General features: G+C 43.5%; 1 protein-coding gene across 2 annotated transcripts in view; it reads left to right on the top strand.

Moving 5' to 3' along the window:
• The window catches only part of Aldh1a2 (aldehyde dehydrogenase 1 family member A2), an 89,346-nt gene extending 85,647 nt beyond the window's left edge, over positions 1-3,699 (top strand). For both annotated transcript variants that reach the window (XM_027926022.2, XM_071608312.1), the window contains exon 13: positions 1,874-3,699. In XM_027926022.2, the coding sequence (XP_027781823.1) occupies positions 1,874-1,946 (73 nt within the window). In that variant the 3' untranslated portion in view covers positions 1,947-3,699. The remainder of the gene's footprint in view (positions 1-1,873) is intronic.
• Positions 3,700-20,563: the final 16,864 nt, after the last annotated feature.

Below are 20,563 nucleotides of genomic sequence, written 5' to 3'. Positions count from 1 at the left end.
AACATAGAGACCCAAGGCCTGCATGGAGTTAATGAGGGAACCTTGTAATGAGTAGGGCAGTCCCAGTTTGCTTGCCTCATTCCTCTAAATGGAATGACCCTGTAGGCGAGGCTAGAGAACAGGATGCTTACCAGGCTCTCCTGGACTGCTCTCTGATGTCCCAGGGTGGGGGCCTTGTAAACTCAGGTGCCCTCAGGGTTCAGAGGAATCAGCAGCAGTGATTGGACCCTGTATAAGGCTATCAGATCCTGAAAGGAACCAGGAGGAACTATTTACTGCCAATCTCGCTTGTAAAACCCAGTTGCAATAACTGACCATTTTGAAAGAGAGCTTTTCTTAATCCTTTCATACTCAAACACGTCTGAGTGTTCTTTTATTTTCTCCTGGTGGAGACCATATGTCCAGAAGGCAGAACTGGGAAAAAGGGCGATAGGATGAGACCTCCCCACTTACTTTCTCCCTTTCACAGACATTGAGTGCCTTCTCCCTGCCAGGCACTGTAGGCTGACCATGATGTATGGTGGGGGCAGAAAGCAAGTTAGTGAGCTCTGGCTCAGGGGGACACAGAGGTGCTCCCAAAGCTCCCCTAGTGTGGTGACATCATGGTGGAGATATGGCAAAGCGCTCTGAGGAACAGAAGAGGAGGGGAGTGCCTTTCCCTGGGCTGTCAGGAGAAACCTCACTAAGAAGGACTTCAAAAAGAGGAGAAGAAAAAACTTCCTGTATTTTAAAGAAAAATTTAAAACGTCGATTTTATAATAAAATTCTTAAAAGGCAACTAAGATGAAGTGAAAATGAGGGGAAACGGCAAGGTGGAAGAAAAGGAGCATTACAGCAAGCAGGCTTCACCAAATGCCTGCCCTCTGGTTTCTGGCAAGTGTGCAGGGGACTGGGAATGGCTGCGTCCCCTGTCTCCGCTTAGAGAGTGACCATACTATATCTTGTCCTTACTCCCAATCACCTGCAAGTTCTTCAGAGGCTGGGACTAGTTATTTAGTTTGGCTTGTCCTGAGCCCAGCACAGGGCTACCTATAGTAATATCTCAGTAAATGAAAAATGATTGGCAATCTTTGATTCTGACCCAGATCCCACAGAGGAAGAGGGCAAAAAAAAAAAAAAAATCTTAAAGAGGAAGCTTACTAATGGTTCCCAATGTCTTTTTAATTGTTTGTTTTTTTTTTTTTATTCCCTGAATCCTTCCTCGGATTCCGTGAGGCTACGGACAGTACTTACTGATTTTTTTTTAAGATATTGCAAATGATTTCTGCATTTCCATGGTGGGCTCTTAGGTCTTCATCCCTGTTTATTGAATCTAAGGAATAATGAAAAGGAATTTAGAATAGCAGAGAGGATCCTCCTCTGAGAATCTCAGCCTTTTCTTTCAGTTGCAATGACTAGCTCTCTAGGCACAGCATCCAAACATCCAGGAGTATGCAGAGGCAGGAGCAGGGCTTTGGGGAAGAACAGCACACCACATCCTGAGGAACCACTGCTGCCTGAGGGAGGAACAGGACGAAGACATTGGAAGACTAGGGACCTGGTTCTGCCACTGCCCCTGGTGCTCAGCCAGGAAGGAGCATGCCCTCTGGCAACAGCTAACCCTGGGTCTGGCTCTCTGAGTAGCTGGAGTCATTGCCTTTCTGTGTAGTATTATGGAGGCAAATTATCTTTTGAGAAATGATGATTGCATGTGAGATGAGGGCTCTCTCTGCTCCTCAGAGGAAGGCCTGGATGTCCCATCCATTAGGAATTTTTATTTGAAATCTCTAGGTGTTCACAAGTGACAAACTGAATCTTTTCTAGAACTACTATCACCACCCTGCCATGACTGCCTGGGTTCTGGCATCTGATTCTGCTTATTTCTGTGTTTCAGGGGAGAATTTGGCTTGCGCGAGTACTCAGAAGTTAAGACTGTGACCGTAAAGATCCCCCAGAAGAACTCCTAAGAAGGCCAAGAAGAAAGGCAATGGCCGGCCTACACCACTCTCCCTCTGCTTTCTCTGTAGGGCCCAGCTGTCAGGAATAGAATCGAGCCAAGGTCCTTCTTTAAAGGTTGAGATGATGATATGTAGCAGGCAGGTCACTGCACCACTGAAACAAAGCAGCTGGGCAGGTTTCTAGGCATTCTGCAAGGGATCACCTTAATGATACCAAGCATGGGGGAAGGCAAGCATGGGGGAAGGCGGGATAGAGGTAAGGGGACAAGCTGTGGGACACATCCAATAGAATAGGGAAGCTGCTTACTGTCTCAAAGAACATGATGCTGTCACAAAGAACTTCCCTCTCCAGAGAGGTGGCCTTTGTGCCAGCTTCATTTTCTTCCTTCCAGTTCTCCCTGCTCTTCCACCCCTCCCTCTCCTCCAAGGAGATCTCAGCTGAGCTCATTTGGGGCAGATGTTTGGGCCGGGAACAATTTTCCAAGGTTTTGCAGCCAAATTACCATTTCATGTCATCCATTTCTTCAAAGCAAAACACGAAATGGTTTTAGTTAAGAGCCAGACCAGCCTAGAAAGGCCAGGAGCTGGTGCACTTCAGACACTCTCATGGTCAGAACTTGGGATCTTCCTGACCCAATTTGTTTTTTTTTATGTCCATAAATAACACATGTGAAATAAGATCAGGACAGTGCAGATGAGAGGTCATTATGTGTAGTTCATGGCTTCTGAGCTTGCTATAGATTGTGTGTGTGTGTGTGTGTGCGTGTGTGTAATTCTTTTATTGGTTGTTCTGGAATAAGGAGTGTTTTTTTTGTTTGTGTGTTTGTTTTTGGTGAGTAATATCTTTTCCAAAGCTTATCTTAAAACCAACCCAAAAAACAATTCAAGTAGGCTTGGGAAGTTGCTCAGGTTGGATTCCTTGCAGAAATAATTTGATTTCCAGTACTAGCTGAGAATTCTTATCACGTGAACTATTTCTGTAATCACAACCCATAGCCTCTTCTGCACCCCAGATCCCAGTGCACCAGCACCTGTACCTCTTGTTGCTGCAGGTGTCTCTCAGGCCTGTCATGCCCAAATTACATGCCCTAATTCCATTGGCAGCAACCTTGGAAAACCTGGCCAAGCCTGAGGGTGTTCTCTATTTGTAGAATGCCAGCGTGCCACAGTGGCCATGCTCTGCCAGAGCTCCTCTCACACCCAGTGGCTCATCCACACACCATTCTTGCCTCTCAGTGAGCTTCAGCCTGCAGAGGGGGAGGCATGAAGCAGGCCAGCTTCCTTCTCCTAGCTTGGCTCCTCTGCTTTCCCGTAATCCCCCTTCTCTTTCCAGCTACCACCTCCAAGCCAGTCTCTAACCTAGATGAAGATCATTTATTTAAAAGTACCAAACATAACCTAGAGTATATGGAGTATGGGCAACCTATATATAGCCTTCTGTATTGAGCGTTTTTCTGCTTTCTACCTGCACCACTTTTCTATTTATAATCCTCGTGTATTCATGATGTTTTAAAGAAATCTCTCCTTGCTGTTATTTACAAACGGAAGTGCGTTCAGCTGCCCAATGCCTTGACAGATGCCGGCTTTCTGAGTTCTTCCATTGAATGCCCTGCTCTTCTCCTGTAGCGCGTCCAAGTGAACATACACATTAACCAACTAGTTACCTTTGAACTGCAATATATAATGTGAAATGAAGATTTATTTCTTTTAATTTACTTAAAAAGAAACCTCTGTGCTGGCAATAAAGCATTTATATTGTGTACTCCTTGGGATGATCTGGCAGTGTTGTAAGTCTGTGTCACACTGGGTACCTTTGAATCCTTCCCTTGGCTGCTGGGGTTTTTAGCTGTGTTCTCTCTAAGGTCACTAAGCATAACTCTGGGAGGGTATTTTTTTGTAAACAAAAACTTGTTTTCTGACCCTTTAAAATCCATTTGTGCTTATAGTTTTGTGTGGCAAGGAAAGGATTAAATGATAGTTTTCATTCAGACACCTCCATGAAAGCTGAAATATGGAGGAGTTTTTAAGCCCTAATGTGGGCTACACAAGCAGAGTTCACATTGTTGATGGCACTTGACAGTAGCTTTATTTGTATTTACTAAAGTGAAATGGAGTCCAAGGCTGACAACCTGATGAGATACTTTAGCATCTGTAAAAAGAAAGCTGTCTTCTATATACTCCAAATGGACCCATATTTTCTACCCTTTGGACCGCCACATTCCCCACTTCCAACCCGTAGACTCTCCATCCAAATTCTGGTGAGACAAACTTGTGAGACAAAAACTAAATTGACGATTGAGCCCCAGAGTAAATCCAACTTTGAGAGAGAGAGAGGCCTTGCCCTGGACTGGGAGTCATTGCTCTGTCTGAGGATATCTGGTCCTTTAAAGGAACTAATGAAGCATGGGAAAATGCAGCCTTGAGGCACAGGGTCAGACTCAGATATAAGACGGGTTCCCTGTGACTCTACCTTATTATCAGTACATTGACCCATCAGGCAGAAAATGAGGAAGAGATGGGCCTGAAGTGATAAAATCGACCAGTTCTTTGGAACAGTGCCATTACAGCATGTGCACAGCAGGAATTTGAATAAGGTAGACGAAAGAAAGCATTCTTGGCAAAAGGAGCAACCTTTTAGATTGGGGTGGGGCTGAGCTTGGCATACTCCCTTGATAATGAGGAGATGCACTGGCAAGGGCAGGCAGTGCGTGCCGGCAGTTGGTCAGCAGGAGGTGCTCCATGGAGCTGTAGGAAATCAGGAGTCAGGGTGGGCTCAAGCTGGAGAGGAATGGCAGCAGTGGTCAGAGCACACTGGACTGGAGCCAAAGGGGTGGGAGGAGAGAGACTGATGGAGGTCAGTTTGACATTACACTTGTTCAGCCCATAGGGATGGAGAGGAAACAACAGATCAATGGAGAAGTCACGAGCACTTGACTGAATGTGAAAGAAGGAAAAGATAAATGAATTTTCAAACTCAGGAGAGTTGGGAAACAGCAGTGCCACTGCCCGAGAAGCTGAAAGATGGGACAAAGTTTTGAGGAGAGATCTGGACTTCAGGCTTTGGACGTGCAACTTGTGGGGTGACAAAGAGACAACTAGAGAGAAATCTCTAGCAGGTGATTGAGACAAGATTAGAACTTTGTTCAGGTGACTTGACTATGGCATGACTCCATGAAGGGATGACTCCAGAAGTCCAGATACAGAGACAGCAAGGGGAATTTATAAAAAGATAAGACCAGGGCCAGGAAGCAAGAGCCCAGCGAAAGAAGTGGAGGCTGTGGTCAGAGAAATGATGTGCAAGGAAAGCCACACCAACTCCCTCCCTCCCTCTCCCCTCTCTCCCTCCACAAATAGCTGTTAAACCAGGCACTGGCACAGGTTCCAGGGACACAAAGCAAGCCAGACATGGCTACTCCCCTCGTAAATCTCACAACATGAAGTATCTCACAACCAATAGTGGCTGGCTTCACTATCTCACTGTAGCTCCTTCCCAGATGTTCAACTTACAGAGGATAATGTAGTCCTTTCCCCGGTCTGCTCAGTGGATAATCCAGAGTAACAGTTTTGCTCATGGTGCCAGCTATCAATGTGGCAGAGTGAAAAGCACAGTACACCAAAGGATCAGAAGGGGGATTGGAAGTCCTAACTGGAGTTCCCTATCTACCATTTATAAGGATGGTCTTTGGGCAAGTCACATCACCTCCGTGAATCTCCACCTCCTACCCTCTTAGGATCACAATGGCCATTTTGCTCTGCCTGCTTCACAGAGCTGTGTGCAGATAAAGCCACACCACAGATGACACTGTTCTTCACTTGGCCTGAGACATCAGCTATACACACACAACTCTAAGCTACTATAAAAAATAAAAGCCAAATGCTGTCTCTTGCCTTGCTGGCCAGTATGTAAGACAACAAAATTCTTCACCTTTCTCCCAGCTTTGAGGCCGTCAAAGAGACTCTGGCACTCCTGGGTGGTTTTCTGTGAGAAACCCTGGAGGAGGGCTTCTTCACTTGTAGGCCAGATCTCCTGAATATCTCAAACCAGCAAGGGTCTGGGTGTGTATGCAAGTCTGACTTTCCCCCAGGTTTGGCCCTATTTATTCCAGCATTGTTCAGACATTCTGTAGGGTGATTGTAAGATGTGCAGGCTCCAGCAGGCTGTACCACTCTGAATGTCTTCTATAACCACTGCTCACCAGTGGAGACCAGCAGGGAGCAAGAGCAGGGGAAAATCCCCGCTGGAGCCCCATGAGGCCCTCTTCCTAGCTGTGTCACCTGATTGTCACTTGTTTATTGGCCAGATTGAAAGGAAGATCAGCCTGCCGTTTAGCCTTTGGTGTGAAACTGCTTGGATAAGATTTCTGAAACTGCCTGGATAAGGTTTCCTTTGGCCATTTATCTATGCAGCTAGGAGGAGCCTGAAAACCCACCTGGCTGAGCCCCGCTCCTGCAGGAGCAGAAGCACTGTGTGGCCTCAGGATCTTTGGGCCTGGCTGTTTGGTCTGTTTCTCAAAAGCAGTACCTTGTCCTCCTCATGAAATGGATGTAATTTGTTTAGTGGGGTTGAGTTGCCTAACTTCTTTTATGATATAGTTTCCTCAGTCTGTCTTCAGAAGTGTGCATCTAGTTTCATATTTTACATTCTGGGCATCATAAACATTATACCAACTCAAGTACACCTGAGCTGGGAAGAAGAGGAACCCTCTGTCCCTACCCCACCTGCAACTGATTGCAGGGATTTGGGGACCCTGTGAAGACCTCTGTCTGATTCTGGAAAGATATCAGACAAATACTGTGCTTCCCCCAGTTCCTCCTGATTAGTATCTCTGATAGCTCTCAGCTCTCCCCCCGGGGATAGCTGAAAAGCAAGGAACAAGAACTCATAGTGCTTAGCTTGACAGAGTTTAGAAAACCCAAAGGGAATTGTCTGTTTGCTGAATAGCCCAAGTCCCACTCTCCATTTCCCAAGTTAGGTTCACGCATGAACAATGAGGATTTGTGTAAAATGGAATAAAATCCAGATGCCATTTGATAAGACAATTCCCTCATGCTCCCTGGTAGCCCTGAGGGAGGTGCGGTGCCCACAAACATTCACAGCCTGAAGCATGGTCCGCTCCCAGACTCAAACTGCTATGCTAGAAGACTTGATGTGTCTGTCCAGGGGCTTATCAGACAAAGGCTGGGGAGCAGGTGTGTGTAAAGGAGTCATCCACATGTCGCATGGGTTAGTTTTTTAGTTCGGGTCTGACATGTCTAATTTGAGAAAGGGGAGATTGTCAGTAAGGTAAAGAGCTTCTCGGCTGGGCACAGTGCTACAGGCCTGTAATCCCAGCACTGGGGTACTGAGGTGGGAGGATCACTTGAGCTGAGGGGTTTGAGGCAACATAGTGATACCCTGTCTCAAAAACCAAAAGGCTCCTCAATAGGCAAAGAAATTCCAAAGTGTTCCACCACTCTCTGTGTGTTCTTGAAAAATTAGCCATTCAAACCCTCAGTTTCCCTACTTATAAAATGGGCAGTAAAATTATGCAGCTGTCAAGAGGTGGAACAAGACCAAGCCTGTAAAGTGCTTGGCCCCCATTGTCAGCTCAAACAAATGATAGCAATGAATAAATCCGAATAAGCAAGTCAGTATTCACTAGAGCTGAGGTTCCAGGACATAAATCTCAGGTTTCCTGGAGGTGGTCCTTGTGTAGAAACCAGGCAGGAGCACCCCTGCATTAAGGGAGACAGAATGTGAGACTGCAGCCAGTCTCTTGGCAACTGTTGGGAAGTTGGAAGGTGAATGACCATTTAAAAATCATATGTCACTGTCCAGTCGGTTTTGCTCCATTGCTGAGTCACTGAGATCCAGAGGCTTCTTAACACACAAGATGTTGCTGCAGCTTCTGTTCTATTTAAAAGAACAGGTAGCGGGAAGGGTCCAGAGTTCAACTGGTGAGGTGGGTAAATGTTGATTTAGAGGAGGGTTTTGCCACCTTGTGCTGAATAAGTGTTAGCTGAGATGATTATTAGATTATTGTTGTTATGGTCCCCAAACTTGAGAAGCATCCTGGCTTCTTTCTGGGGTGGAAATGCCTTGTCCAGATCTGATATTCACATTGAACCATGGCAGTCCTCAGGAAGGTGATGGTGGCTCCCTTGAAAGAGGAATGTTATGGAAAACATCTCTCCTCCCCGTAGCCACAAAATGTGACTGTGAGAAGAGCCGGGGCAGGTTTGCCAGGCGTTGAAAATGGGACCTTCTTCCAAGCAGGGTTTGAGGTACCGTCAGCAGAGAGCCAAACAAAATGCCCAGGACAATTCTGGGCATTTGCTTATTTGTTTCATTCTCACAAGAAACTGTTATTCTTGCAAATAAGAAACAAGGCTTGCCCTCAGAATTAATTGATAACCTTAAAAAACCCAGGAAAAAAATGAGCTGGAAATCCACTCAATCCTAAGGACTCAGCTTGGGGCATGATGACCCAGGATTCTGATTTGGCTTTTTCCCCCTTCTTTTTCCTCTCAAAGATAACAAATAAATTAGTGCCAAAGCCACATATATATTGGAAACACTTGTCTTTTTTTTTTTCCACTTGCCCTCAGCGATATCAAGGGCCTTGTAATAAATAAGCCTGTCAGGAATTCTTTTTTCAGGAAACTAAACCACAGTTTCAGTCTTGTCTATTCAACACATTGTTCAGAAATGTTTTGGTAACCTTTAAAATCCAACTCCAGTAGATGTTCCCATACCCTACAATTAAATTCTTTCCAATTTTGAAGGTCATTAAAAAGACTTTGGGAGATGTGCTTATTTACATGGGTTTGAGTCACGCATAAGTGTCCTCAGCTGGGGGGGCAGGAAGGTGCAGCACTGTGAGGAGAAAATATTCCACAGAGCCACCGAGCTGTGCTGGGAAGAAAGGAGAGTCTGTGTGTGTGGAGGCAGGGGTGGGGAGTTGGAGGTGGGGAGTTGGAAGGGGTGGTCCACATGCTATTGGAAGGGTCAGGGAATGACCAGGTCCACAGCAATGAGGACCCCCTCAATGGAAGACTGTGTGAAACCCTGAACTTGAGGAGTTTGTCCTCAATGACCCAACCTGCCAAATACAGTCTTCCTACTCCTGTCAACACACGCATGTGACAGGAACACCAGCAGAATTGTATACACCCAAGTTCATAGCAGGACTATTCACAACAGCCAAAGACAGAAGCAGCCTAAGTGCCCATCCATGGATGAATGAATGAATGGATGAGCAATATGTGCTATGTGTAATATTTTTTCCACATATATATGGAAATATAATATATATATATTATATTTCCTTTCATTTTCCTTTTCTTTGGAAGAAATCTGATATTATTCTTCTGATCAAAACTGAACTTACACTGAATGGTCTCTTTTACCACTCACCTAATCCTGAAGTGACTAGAGTCATGTTCCTGGTGCTCAAAGCTATATGGATATTATAATTATATACATGAATATATAATATTAATATAACACTATAATATTAATGCAAATCATCTACATATTATTCAGCCTTTTTGAGGAAGAAAATTCTGACATATGCTAAAGCATGAATGAACCTGAAAACACAATGTGAAGTGAAATATGCCAATTATAAAAAGATAAATAGGGGCCTGGGGATATAGCTCAGTTGGTAGAGTGCTCATTTTGCATGCACAAGGCCCTGGGTTCAATCCCCAGCATCACACACACACACACACACAAAAGATAAATGGATAAATGCTGATTCTACTTATGTGAGAGTCATCAAATTCCTAAAGACAGAAAGCAGAATGGTTATTTTCAGGGGTGAGTGGGAAGAAGAATGAGGGGTAGTGTTCATGGGGTATGGAGTTGCATACAGGGAAGATGAGAAAGCTGTGGAGATGAATAGTGGTGAAGGTTATACAATAATGTGAACCTACTAAATGCCACAGAACTGTGCACTTAAAGTGATTAAGATGATAAATTTTATGTTCTGTTTATATTATCACATTTTTAAAAATCTGCTCATGAAAAGATTTGATAGCTTCATACACACTCAGGGGTGTATAGCTGATAAGAATTAAAAGTATTGCTCCCTCAGGAAAACCTGCATGTTAGCAGGAGAGAAGTCTTAAATCAAGACTCCTCTCCAGTTGGTACAGTGGAACCTGCAAAGAATGAAAAACAGAACCTCTTTTCCACCACTCCTTTCTCCAACAGATATCTTACTTTCCTCCCTTAGCAGGAGCAGTAATCACTAGAGGTCAGGTATATCTGTGCTAAAGTGCAGCTTGGCTGCTTGGTCCTCTGCAATTCTAATAGGCTATTTTCTCATCTTTATTTCTGCTTGGTTGCTGTTACTCTTTCTTCAAATCAAAATTGAAATTTTGAATTTTTCTTCAATCAAAATTGAAATTGCCCTGAATGGTACCCTTTGCTATCCTGAAATGTTTTAAATCATCCCCTCAGCACTCAGAGCCAAAAAAAATTCCAGTGATACCAGGAACTGTTTTCCAAAAGCACAATGATATCATCCAGAGACCATGCTTAAAACACAGATTTAAACAAAAAAGAACAATATAGGCAGGGATCAGATAATAGAATTTTAAGAAACAAAGAGGACCTTTGAATCTCTTCAATCTAATGCTCTCATTTCTCAGATGTAGGAAATGATTCAAAGAGAAAGAGAGAGGGGGTGGGCTGGGGAATGACTTCAACAGGGTAAACCTTCGAACCCAGGCTTAGGGACTTCAGTCCAGTGCTTTTATTCCTCAGCCTTCCAGGATAGAATTTTGGGAAAGCAGGTATCCTGTTGACTATCACTTCACAGAAGGAAAGCACAGTAGTTTATTGCAGATGTTTCCAGATAGATACCTTCATGAGGTGACTCATTAACACATTAGTAGCCACTTCAATATAGTATCACTCTGTACCAGGTTGGGCTGAAGAAAGGAGAGGTTTTGATGGTCAAAGGGCCTGGGACACGAAAAGTCTTCCTCATACAGAGAAGAGAAAAAGATGTGGGAGGCTGCAGTGAGAAAATGAGGGTGATGGTGCTCGTGTTATTGAAATCTGGGCATTTGGAAACCTGGATTCTACTTGTTCTGTTTTTAAGCAGCTGTGTGATTTGGCCCCGTCTGAACTCCACTTGGAGCTCAGTTTTCTTACCAACAGAACAGGGGTCCTGAGTGGGGAGGCAAGAGTTGTCCTTGAGGGCAGTGGTTCTTGAACCTGGAATCAGAACTACCTTTAGAGAACTGGTTAAAAATAACTGCCTCATGTCTTCTCTAGTTATTCTGATTCAATCAGACTGAAGTAGGCCCCTTAAATCTCTACTTGCTGTTCATCTTACATTAAATGGGAATTATTTTAGTTATGATTGAAGAGTTAACTACATACATTAAATCCAGAATTCAAAAGGAAGAAAAAAAATCAATGTGCATTGGAAGATTTCCTTCCAATGCCTTTTACCATCCCTCAGTCCTCTTTCCAGAGCAAACCTGATACCGTTTCTTGGTATCTTTCCAAAGCATCCTCTACTGTTGTAACAAATAGCCCGAGGGCTAATACTACAGCTGGTCTCAAGACAGGCCTGATCCAGTGTCTCCTGATCTTACAGATGAGGGCATTGCAGCTTGGTGTGTTTGGGAAACAACAGCAGATGTTTCAGGGGGTGCTCTTGGTTTGTGCTGATGTGCCCCAAGGGCCAGCCAGCCTTGCTTGTTGTCTTGCCAAAGGCCAGCGCTCTTCTGGGCTTGAAGGGCCACAGCTATGTGCACTCTGAGCCTGTCTCTTTCCTCAGGGAAAAGCTGCCTTCGCCTTCTGGTGTTAGGAAGGGCTTCTCCCAAGTTCAGATCCTGCTGGCAAGGTTTTCAGGGTTGCTGGATGAGCAACTGTGTGGTCCTCCATGTGCTGCCTCCAAAGGAAACTGATCAAGGTAGAAAGCACCTCTCCCCAGTCCCTTGTGGGAGAGGCTGCCATGTGCCTCTTTCCTTCCTTCTGTCCTTCCTGAGAAATTTGAATGCAAAGATTATTTCCCAAAGTTGACTGATTTTATATAAGAAAAACCCACCCCAGAAAAAGGGCTGGAAGTTCTAGAGAGTAAAAGCCCTTCATTCACTCTTGATATTTGAGTCAGTAATGACCTTAGCGATCCTCTGTTAATGGCCCCAGCACCACTGCGTTTCCACATACTCCTGCTCTTAGCTAATAAATAACACAATGAAGCTTCACCAGGGGTCTGGTTTTGGACAAATTATCTTTTCAGCACTTGGATCAGTTTACTTCATAGCTTGGTTGTTTCCTGTGTCTCAGCATCCAACTGGCTTGCCTCAGAGCTGGACGTGAGTGTGGGCTTTGTGTGCAAGTGTAGGAAGAATTCCTTCGTGTTGCTGAAACTCCAGTATTCCTCACTCCCCCTGGGGACAGCTGATGTGATGGGAGAGAGCCTTGACTAGGACCAGCACCTGGGTTCTGGTCCCAGCTGTGCGCTGACTCCCCACCCCTGGGCAAGCAGTTTAAGACTCAGAGCTGGCTTCCTCTTCTGGAGATGCAGCCCTCTTGCTTATCACAGTTTTTCATGTTACATTGCTGCATTTAACTCTCACCAGGAGTATCCCTGGGTGAGAGGTATGAATAAGTAACCCCATTTTAGGGATAACAAACAAGATTTGAGAGGATGTCAGAAGTGGCTGTGCAAGAGCTGGAATCCAGTATTCCTTGGGTAGGAGCATCAGTAAAAGTGATGGAGCCCCCAACCTTCAGCCTCTGCCAGACCACTCCCCATTTAGTCTCCTCCTCCAACCTAGCTTTACTCATTTAGCATCCATCCTTCTCTCCACCCACTGCCAACTACTTTCTCCCCCAGAACCCATGCCCATTTCCCATGACTTTCTTTCTTCCGCCCCACCTGCCCCCTAGCCCTGCTGGCTGAGGCCCTCTCTCACCGCCACATCTTCTTTGCCCCCAGCTCCAGGCTATTCCCACAACCTTTGGGCCCAACCAGCTTCCCTGGTACCTTCAGTCCAGCAGGCTTGGTGGAGGGTTCCCCCATGCACAGTGTGTGCAGGAGCCAGGCAGCCCCAGCTGCCTCCAGGCTTTCAGCAAGAACGAATTGCCCATGCTCGATGTTGGGCATACTGGGCATCGGGACATGAAGTATTGGTCCTCAGGAACTCCTGGCTTAACCTGGTAGACAGAGAAATAAGCAAATCACTAGAATATCATATGAAAAGTGCTGTATCAGGAAGAAGAAATCCTGCAGTGGGGAGGCAAAGGAAGAAAGTGATAAATTGTGATAAGGAAACAGGAACTGGGGGAAGACTGAAGGGAAGTTTTATAGAGAAGGTGACAATTGAGTTATGTAATACATACTTGCTTCCAAAAAGGATTTTAGAAGGAGGAATGGAGGTCAGAGACCAGAGAGTGAAAACATTATGATTTACTAGAAAGCCTATGTGCATCAGGCATTTTTATTTGTCCAGTGGCATGTAGCTAGAAGATTCAAGGGCATGTCCAAAGTCAAGAATTCATGCTGACTCCCTCTAGGACAGTAACTTAAAGGAAAAAGAGAGTAAAAAGTTACAAAAAACAAAGTACACGGTAGCAACTTCAAGGGGGAAATAGCTATCCATCTGCCAAAAGTAGATTCATTAAGTGTGCATCAGAAAAGCAGTGAGATGCTGGTAGCACCCTGAAGACTGACTCTGAAAGTGAGAGGAAGGTGACCAGGAATCTCTCATGGCAGCAATGGAACTAATGACTGTCGAGCTCCCCTCTGAAATTCTGAATGGAGTTTGCAAAGAGGTGGATGGGGCATGACCTGGAAGAGGGGCTCTTGAGAATAAACTCAATGCCAAACTCAAGAAAACTTCTTTGCTCCGTGACCATGATATCCTGATTTCCATCAGGGCTTCTCTAGTGGACCAGAGTGGCCAGCACACTGAAAGCTGCTCTGCTAGATTCCAGGAGGAACAGTGAATGGTGACTAAGAGGGAACCCAGTACAGGGCAGAGTAGGTAACAGGATCTAGGTAAACAGCACTTAGCCAATGGGCCAGGTTAGGCACAGTTGTGGGGCAGTGGTGAAAAGACATTCCCAAAGACATGAAAGAACACAGATCCTCTCATGGACACCAGTACCAGGCAAGTAGGACTCTGCCTGCCGGGGACAGACCCCCTATCTCACTGATTCCTAGCACCTCTTTGGCCCAGCACTGCAGCAGGCTTAGTACAGCACTGTGAACAGGTCTGGTGCCTGCCAGCAGGCGCTTACAGTTTAACTTATATTTCCTAGGCCTGCTGCCCATGGTTATGCCAAATGACATTAATGGAAACTAGACGAGAATGTACTGGTTGGATTAAAGAGCTTATTTTTATAGTCTATTATAAAATGACTGAGATTTTTAAAAAAAAAAATAATAATCCCTGCATTTGTCCAAGTGGAGCCATTAGACTAGAAAGGAGTCAAGAATGGTGGGAGAGCACTTGCCTGGCACATATGAGGTGCTGGATTCGATTCTCAGCACACATAAAAATAAATAAATAAAAATAAAGTTATTGTGTCCATCTACAACTACAAATAAATAAATACCGAGTCTGCACTCAGGCAGACAGGCTTGAAACTCAGACTGTGCTATTTATGTGAAACTTGAGAAAAGTTCTTATCTTTTGCATGTTGCGTTTCTCTCCTGTAAAGCCAGAGAAGGGCATAATGCACAGTGTAGAGTGCCACAGGAATGGTCAAGAATGTGAACTAAGGCCCAAAACTTATTAAGAATTTGTAAATGGTATTTTTAAAGTCTACACACAACAGACTAGGAAAAAATATTTGCAAAATGTACATCAGACAAGTTAGCAGTATCTAGAAAAAAGAGCTCCTAGTAATCAATAAGAAAAAGGCAAACAATAGAAAACTGAACAAACACTACAAAGAGAGAGTTCACAGAAGAATGAACATGCAAGGTCATTGGTCTTGTGAGAAGATTCTCATCCTTACTAGTAAGCACAGTGCAGATTCATAATGATGAGATACCCTTGATACTTATTAAATGCACTCTCATGTAGCTCAACCATAGAATGAACTACATTTACTCCTTTTCCTGTGCCAAGAAAAGATAGAATGATATGTCTTAAGTGAAGCTTCCTGCAGAAAAACTAGAAAGCAAGATACAACATAGGCTAAAAATGCTCCCAAATATACTGTATATGATTAGAATATATATGCATTACCATCGATGTGTAGAGAAAGACTTGAAAAGATTCACACCAGATGTATATCATTGGTTACCACTGGGGAATGATTTGGTATGGGCAAGAGAGGGTCAAAAGGCACTTTAGCTTTATCAGGAAAGTTTCAATTTCTTATAAGAACATGTCTGTAGACTAGTTTAAATAGGTAAGTTAAAAAAACAAAAATGTAAAGTATATATAATAATTTTCTCAGCATGAGGTGTAGTTCAAAGTTCTGGATCTAAAGTCAGACTGCCTGGGTGCATTCTTCTGTTCTGCCACTCACTCTGTGAATGTAGTCCAGCTACCCAGCCTCCTGTTGTCTTAGTTTCCCTATCCTTTACAGGAACATAATAATAGTAGCTAAGGGGAGTTGGTGTGAGGATAGAAGAGCCAAAACATTTTAAAAGCTTAGGGCTCAAAGTGTGGAAGGTCCTATTGCTGTGGCTTGTGTAGCCATCACCCTCCTTCCTTCTACAGGTCAGAAAGAAATCACCTCATTCTGGAGTTGGAAAGGTCCACATTGAGACCACTGTCATTCAGCTGATAAGGAAACTGAGGTCAGAGTTCAATGGCTTGCCCAAAGGACACAGTTCACCAACTTTGGATCCCACACCAGATTCTGATTCTGACATCTTAGTACTTTAATGACACAAAGTCAAGTTCTCCAAGGCATAAAAATACCCAGACTGTGCTTCATTTCTGTAAAATGTGAACATCTCTTTCTTTACACACATCTCACCAGACTGCTGTTGGAGAACTGCAGCTCCAACAAAAGCCTTACTCATGGCATGAATATTTTGCTTTGGGGCAGAAAGAAAATCAGTCCTGGGTATGGTGATTCTCTTGCTCCCAGTTGATGCTCCAAAGACATAAATCAATAACGACTGACATTTGTGTTTGAAAGCACTTTCATATAGTATCTCATTGGTCCCCAAGATCCAGTGAGGAAGGCAGGTCTCACTTGTTATCTCCAAGTCACAGAAAAAGAAATTGGCACTCAGAGTTTGAGTTTGCCTAAGAGTTTTGAAGCAGATTTAAATTAAATGGCAACTTTAAAATTAATGTTTAAAAATGAGCCATTTAAAAAGTTTATAATATTGTTTGTTGTTTTCAGAATTGGAATAAGGGCAGATCCAAATATATTTTATGAGAACATATATTTCAAATATATGAATATAAAGAATAAGAATAGCTTTCATATATTTTGTATTATTGACAGCGTATGCAGGCATCACCATGTTTCGAAAAATCTGTCTTATAAAAATTTTTCATTTTTATACTAGTTTTATACTAATTTTGGGTGGTAGATAAATGTAACTAAACTACCTTTTAAGAAACATCTTCAAAACTCAACCAAACATCTCACAAACTATCTGAGGGCCCCCCCACTCCATGGGGTGTCCATATGTAGATATGTTCAGAAGTAGCTGGAGATGACATAGAAATATTAAAGAAAAATATTCCTCTCCGTGGGAGTCAGTACTGATTCCCTCAAGAAAGAGGCCTTAGGGAACAAAAAATTTTCTGCTGTCAAGTGCTGAGCATGCATCAGCATGGATGTGTTGGTTTACCACACTGCGTCCACTCAGACCACCATCCAGCTGCGAGCTGGTGTGAGAGGTCAAGCATTAACTCTCTCTCTCATCCACAAAGTCCAATCAAGGGAGACTTCTTAGAGTGGCACAGGTGTGCCCAAGGAGGCTTAAATGATGGGATGTAAAGGAGAAGAGGGAGGGGCTCTGAAGACATGGAAGCATCTCAGACTGGAAAAAAAGGTTCTGCCTGGAGCTGCCTCTAAGAAAGTCTCAGCCTGGAAGAAAGTCCTGTGGGCCAAGGAAGCCCTCTCCAGAGGCCAGAGGACTACCCAGCCTCACAGAATATTTTAATGAACTTCTACCTTGGGGTTCACCAGGTGGTGACTTGCAAAATGCAAACAGTGCAACAAAGAAATGCAAATGGCAGCCTGTTTGGCCAGTGCAGCCCACCCTGGGAGAGGCCACTCAGGGCCTGCTTTGAAGGTGATAGATGAAGCCAGGCCTCTAGCTCAGCCAGCTCTCAGACTCCCAACCGCCTCCCAGAGGACTTAGGGTGACCAAATTCTCACAACTGCACCTGAGTATTTTTGTTATTCTTCTACAGATCTATCATCTTTTAAAGACAGCTGGGAGAGTGTCAGTAGCATGTCTCCTTTCTTGAGTATCCGAGGGCTTGTCCCAGTGATCGAGCACACTCATTACTACTCAGGTTTTACTTTCAACATCTCTCTGTTACCTTCAGAGCACTTTGTTGATGAGACCAGTGGGTGTCAGGGAATATGTCTATATATCAAAAGACTAAAAAAAATTTTTCACTATAAGAAATAACCCAGATAACATTTATAATAGTAACCAGTGAGTGCTATCAACAGGAAAAAATACTTTAGAAACTTGTTCATAAAATGAATTCTTTGGGGAGTTGATGGAGACCCCAATACCACAATAATGTTTGCCCATCAGCATAGACAACACAAGATAAATTACTAAGAAACAAATATGATAAAAATGATCTAGAGGAAAGACCTATGTAGGCAGCTAGGAAAGGAATCTGAATTCCTTCGGGAAAAAGAAATATAGTTAGCAGAATGCCAATCAATCCAGCAGTGAAAGCTACAACTTCACCAGAAGAGAAACTCAGATGGCAAGGTCTCCTATACAGGGTATACTATGTTCCATGTGCCTGACAGGGAGCAGAAAGGATCCAGACCAAGGGAATCCTGCAGCTGCCCACCTTAGCTTAGGGGCAGGAGATGGGGTTTTAGTGCCTCCTCTGAACATACAGGATTGGAAGTTGGGCTCGCTAATGGTCTTTTTTCCTTGAAGACCAATGATTCTAGGATTTGTCTCTATATAATTCCAGGTACAGTCAATGTCTGGATCAAAGACAGAACTGCTGATTTGTTGAAGTTTTGAAATGATCTTCACCCCTAATGCAAATCTCTTAATGTAGTATTCCTTCTCTCGAGGGCAACAGTTTTATCTCATGGCACATAGTTCATCATTTTGCCTTTGGAGCAATTCATATTATAATAAGAAATCAAAGAACAGCAAGAAAGCAGAAATATACATCTCTATCTCTACATATTCTACCTTACAACTAAAAGAAAGATGAAAGTAAATATTCGGGTACTTTTTCTAAACATAAATTATTTCCCTTACCTATATGGGAATCATACACTCAGCTTGAGTGATTAAAAATGTTCTATAAATTAAGGTGAAATCTCTCTCTCTCTCTCTCTCTCTCCCTCTCTCTCTATAATATATATATATATATATATCTCCTATGGCAAAGAAAGAAGCCCCAAATGTTTATGATTCATGTTAAAGGAAAAAATTTGCTCTCCAACAGTTACCTGCTGCAGGAGACACAAGCCATCTCCCAGTCCCTTGATAAGTTCCTCCTTGGTCCACCATTTGAAGTAATGGTCAAATCAGCTAGGGTACTTGCACCTGTGTGTCCCTGTGACTTCATCCCTCAGTCAGGTCTTTGACCTATAGCTTGGAGAATAGGTTGAAGTGTCTAGCTTCTGTTTACCTGGTGGAAAAGGACTTTCCATTGAGGCACAGATCCAAGCCCGAACCAGATAAAGAGGAAAGTCTAGCCAGAAAGACTCGGTTCTGCCAGGAGTGGTGGCGCACGCCTGTAATCCCAGCGGCTTGGGAGACTGAGACAGGAGAATCACGAGTTCAAAGCCAGCACTCAGTGAGCCCCTGTCTTTAAATAAAATACAAAAAAGGGAGATGTGGAGATGTGGCTCAGTGGTCGAGTGCCCCTGAGTTCAATCCCTGGTTTACTCAGTCCTTTCTATATATATATGACTCAGTACTTTCCACCTGGGTCTAAGAAAATCTTTGGGATTCTTGGGAGCAGAGCCTGTTGGGGTGTGGTTTCACTTAGCCCATTCCACTTCTCTTGCACAATAGAATGACTCCAGAGTAATCTGTGACAAATCACTTACATATGAAAAGCCTGTTGACTGCCCACAAATGCCAAACTTCAGCTCCAAGTGGCAAATACATTTTCTTTTAGCCTGTGGCTCTTGCCACAGAATACCAGCAAACAGGGAATTGCCACCTGCATTTTGGGTCCCCAGATGCAGCTGCTGTGTACAGAATCACAAAGGAGCTGCCCTAAGTCTCATCAGCAAAGTGAGGGAGAGGATGTGGGTGGACCTCAAACCCATCTGTGCATCACAGTCCCTGGAAGGTTTGCAGGAGCACAGGTCTTCAGGCTCCTGCCAAATTCATCAAATCAGAGGATCTATCTGGGCCAGGTTCTGGGGAAGAACTTTAAAAGTCTCCTTGTGAGATTCATATGTCATCTGCCATATACTGATCCCTAATGTGGTCCTGGGAAACCACTGACCAGGTAATTGTTCCCAGTATAGTAACTTCTCAGAAAATAAATTGGTTTCACCTAGATTTCTTGTTAAACCCACGAAATATTTCTTAGGAGAGGCTTTCTGTGGAAGTTATTCATTTTAACTTGGCTAGAGTTATTGTAGTAACTCTTAACCACACACTGTCAAATCCCTATTTGGCATTAGGCTAGCAAAATTAAATCTGTTCCTATTTTTAGGTTGATATATAATAGTTGATAGGGAAAAATCAGAAGAGAATATATAAATCAATGAAGATTAGTCAACTGGAACAATTAAAATGTCTATGACATTTTGGTTTTAGGGCTTGTATATCTAATACAGTGTGTCTCCAAAATAGCTGTGGTTATCCCACTAAACTGGAGTAGGTTTTCATGAAAAAAAAAAAGTAACAATAAAATAATAGGAGAAACAAACGTGTCTGTGCCTGCTGAGTTTACATTGTTTCTTCTTGATGGAAAGGATAGTTCTAAATCTTGCTTTTTTGGATAACATGGTGTAGTCAACAACATTCCAATCTTTTTCCTTAGACCAATGAGAACAGTGGAATTAGGGAGGTGTGGAGGTCCACTCCTCTGGATTAATTTGTTGGCAGAGATCTTGTTCAAACCTCGTGCTGAACCAAAAACCTTTCCAAGGTTTTTAAGGTTCAATAAAAGTGTTCATTTGAATAAAAACTTCAACTAAAAAAAAGTGTTTTCGGTTTGTTTTAAGCTATTTCATACCACCCAGTTGCCCGACTCAGAATAAGAAGTAGCTATACGACACATGAGGCAGAAAATGCAAACTTTGCAGTTGTTGAAAACAAAAATTTATAGAACCCAACCAGTGAGTTGAGAACAGAAAAGAGGAAGAGCCATCTTGCATGAGAGCCCAATTCCAAACACAGAGATTCATTCATCCTTTGAGATAACCTCTATCAAGTGTCTTGTATGCACCAGACACTAGGAGTAGGAATTTATAGATGACTAACAAGCATCTAAGAAACTCTGAAGGAGAATGA

Source organism: Marmota flaviventris, chromosome 2 (assembly GCF_047511675.1).
Source record: "Marmota flaviventris isolate mMarFla1 chromosome 2, mMarFla1.hap1, whole genome shotgun sequence".
Classification (NCBI taxonomy): Eukaryota; Metazoa; Chordata; class Mammalia; order Rodentia; family Sciuridae; genus Marmota; species Marmota flaviventris.
This window is presented reverse-complemented; position numbering and strand designations above follow the sequence as displayed.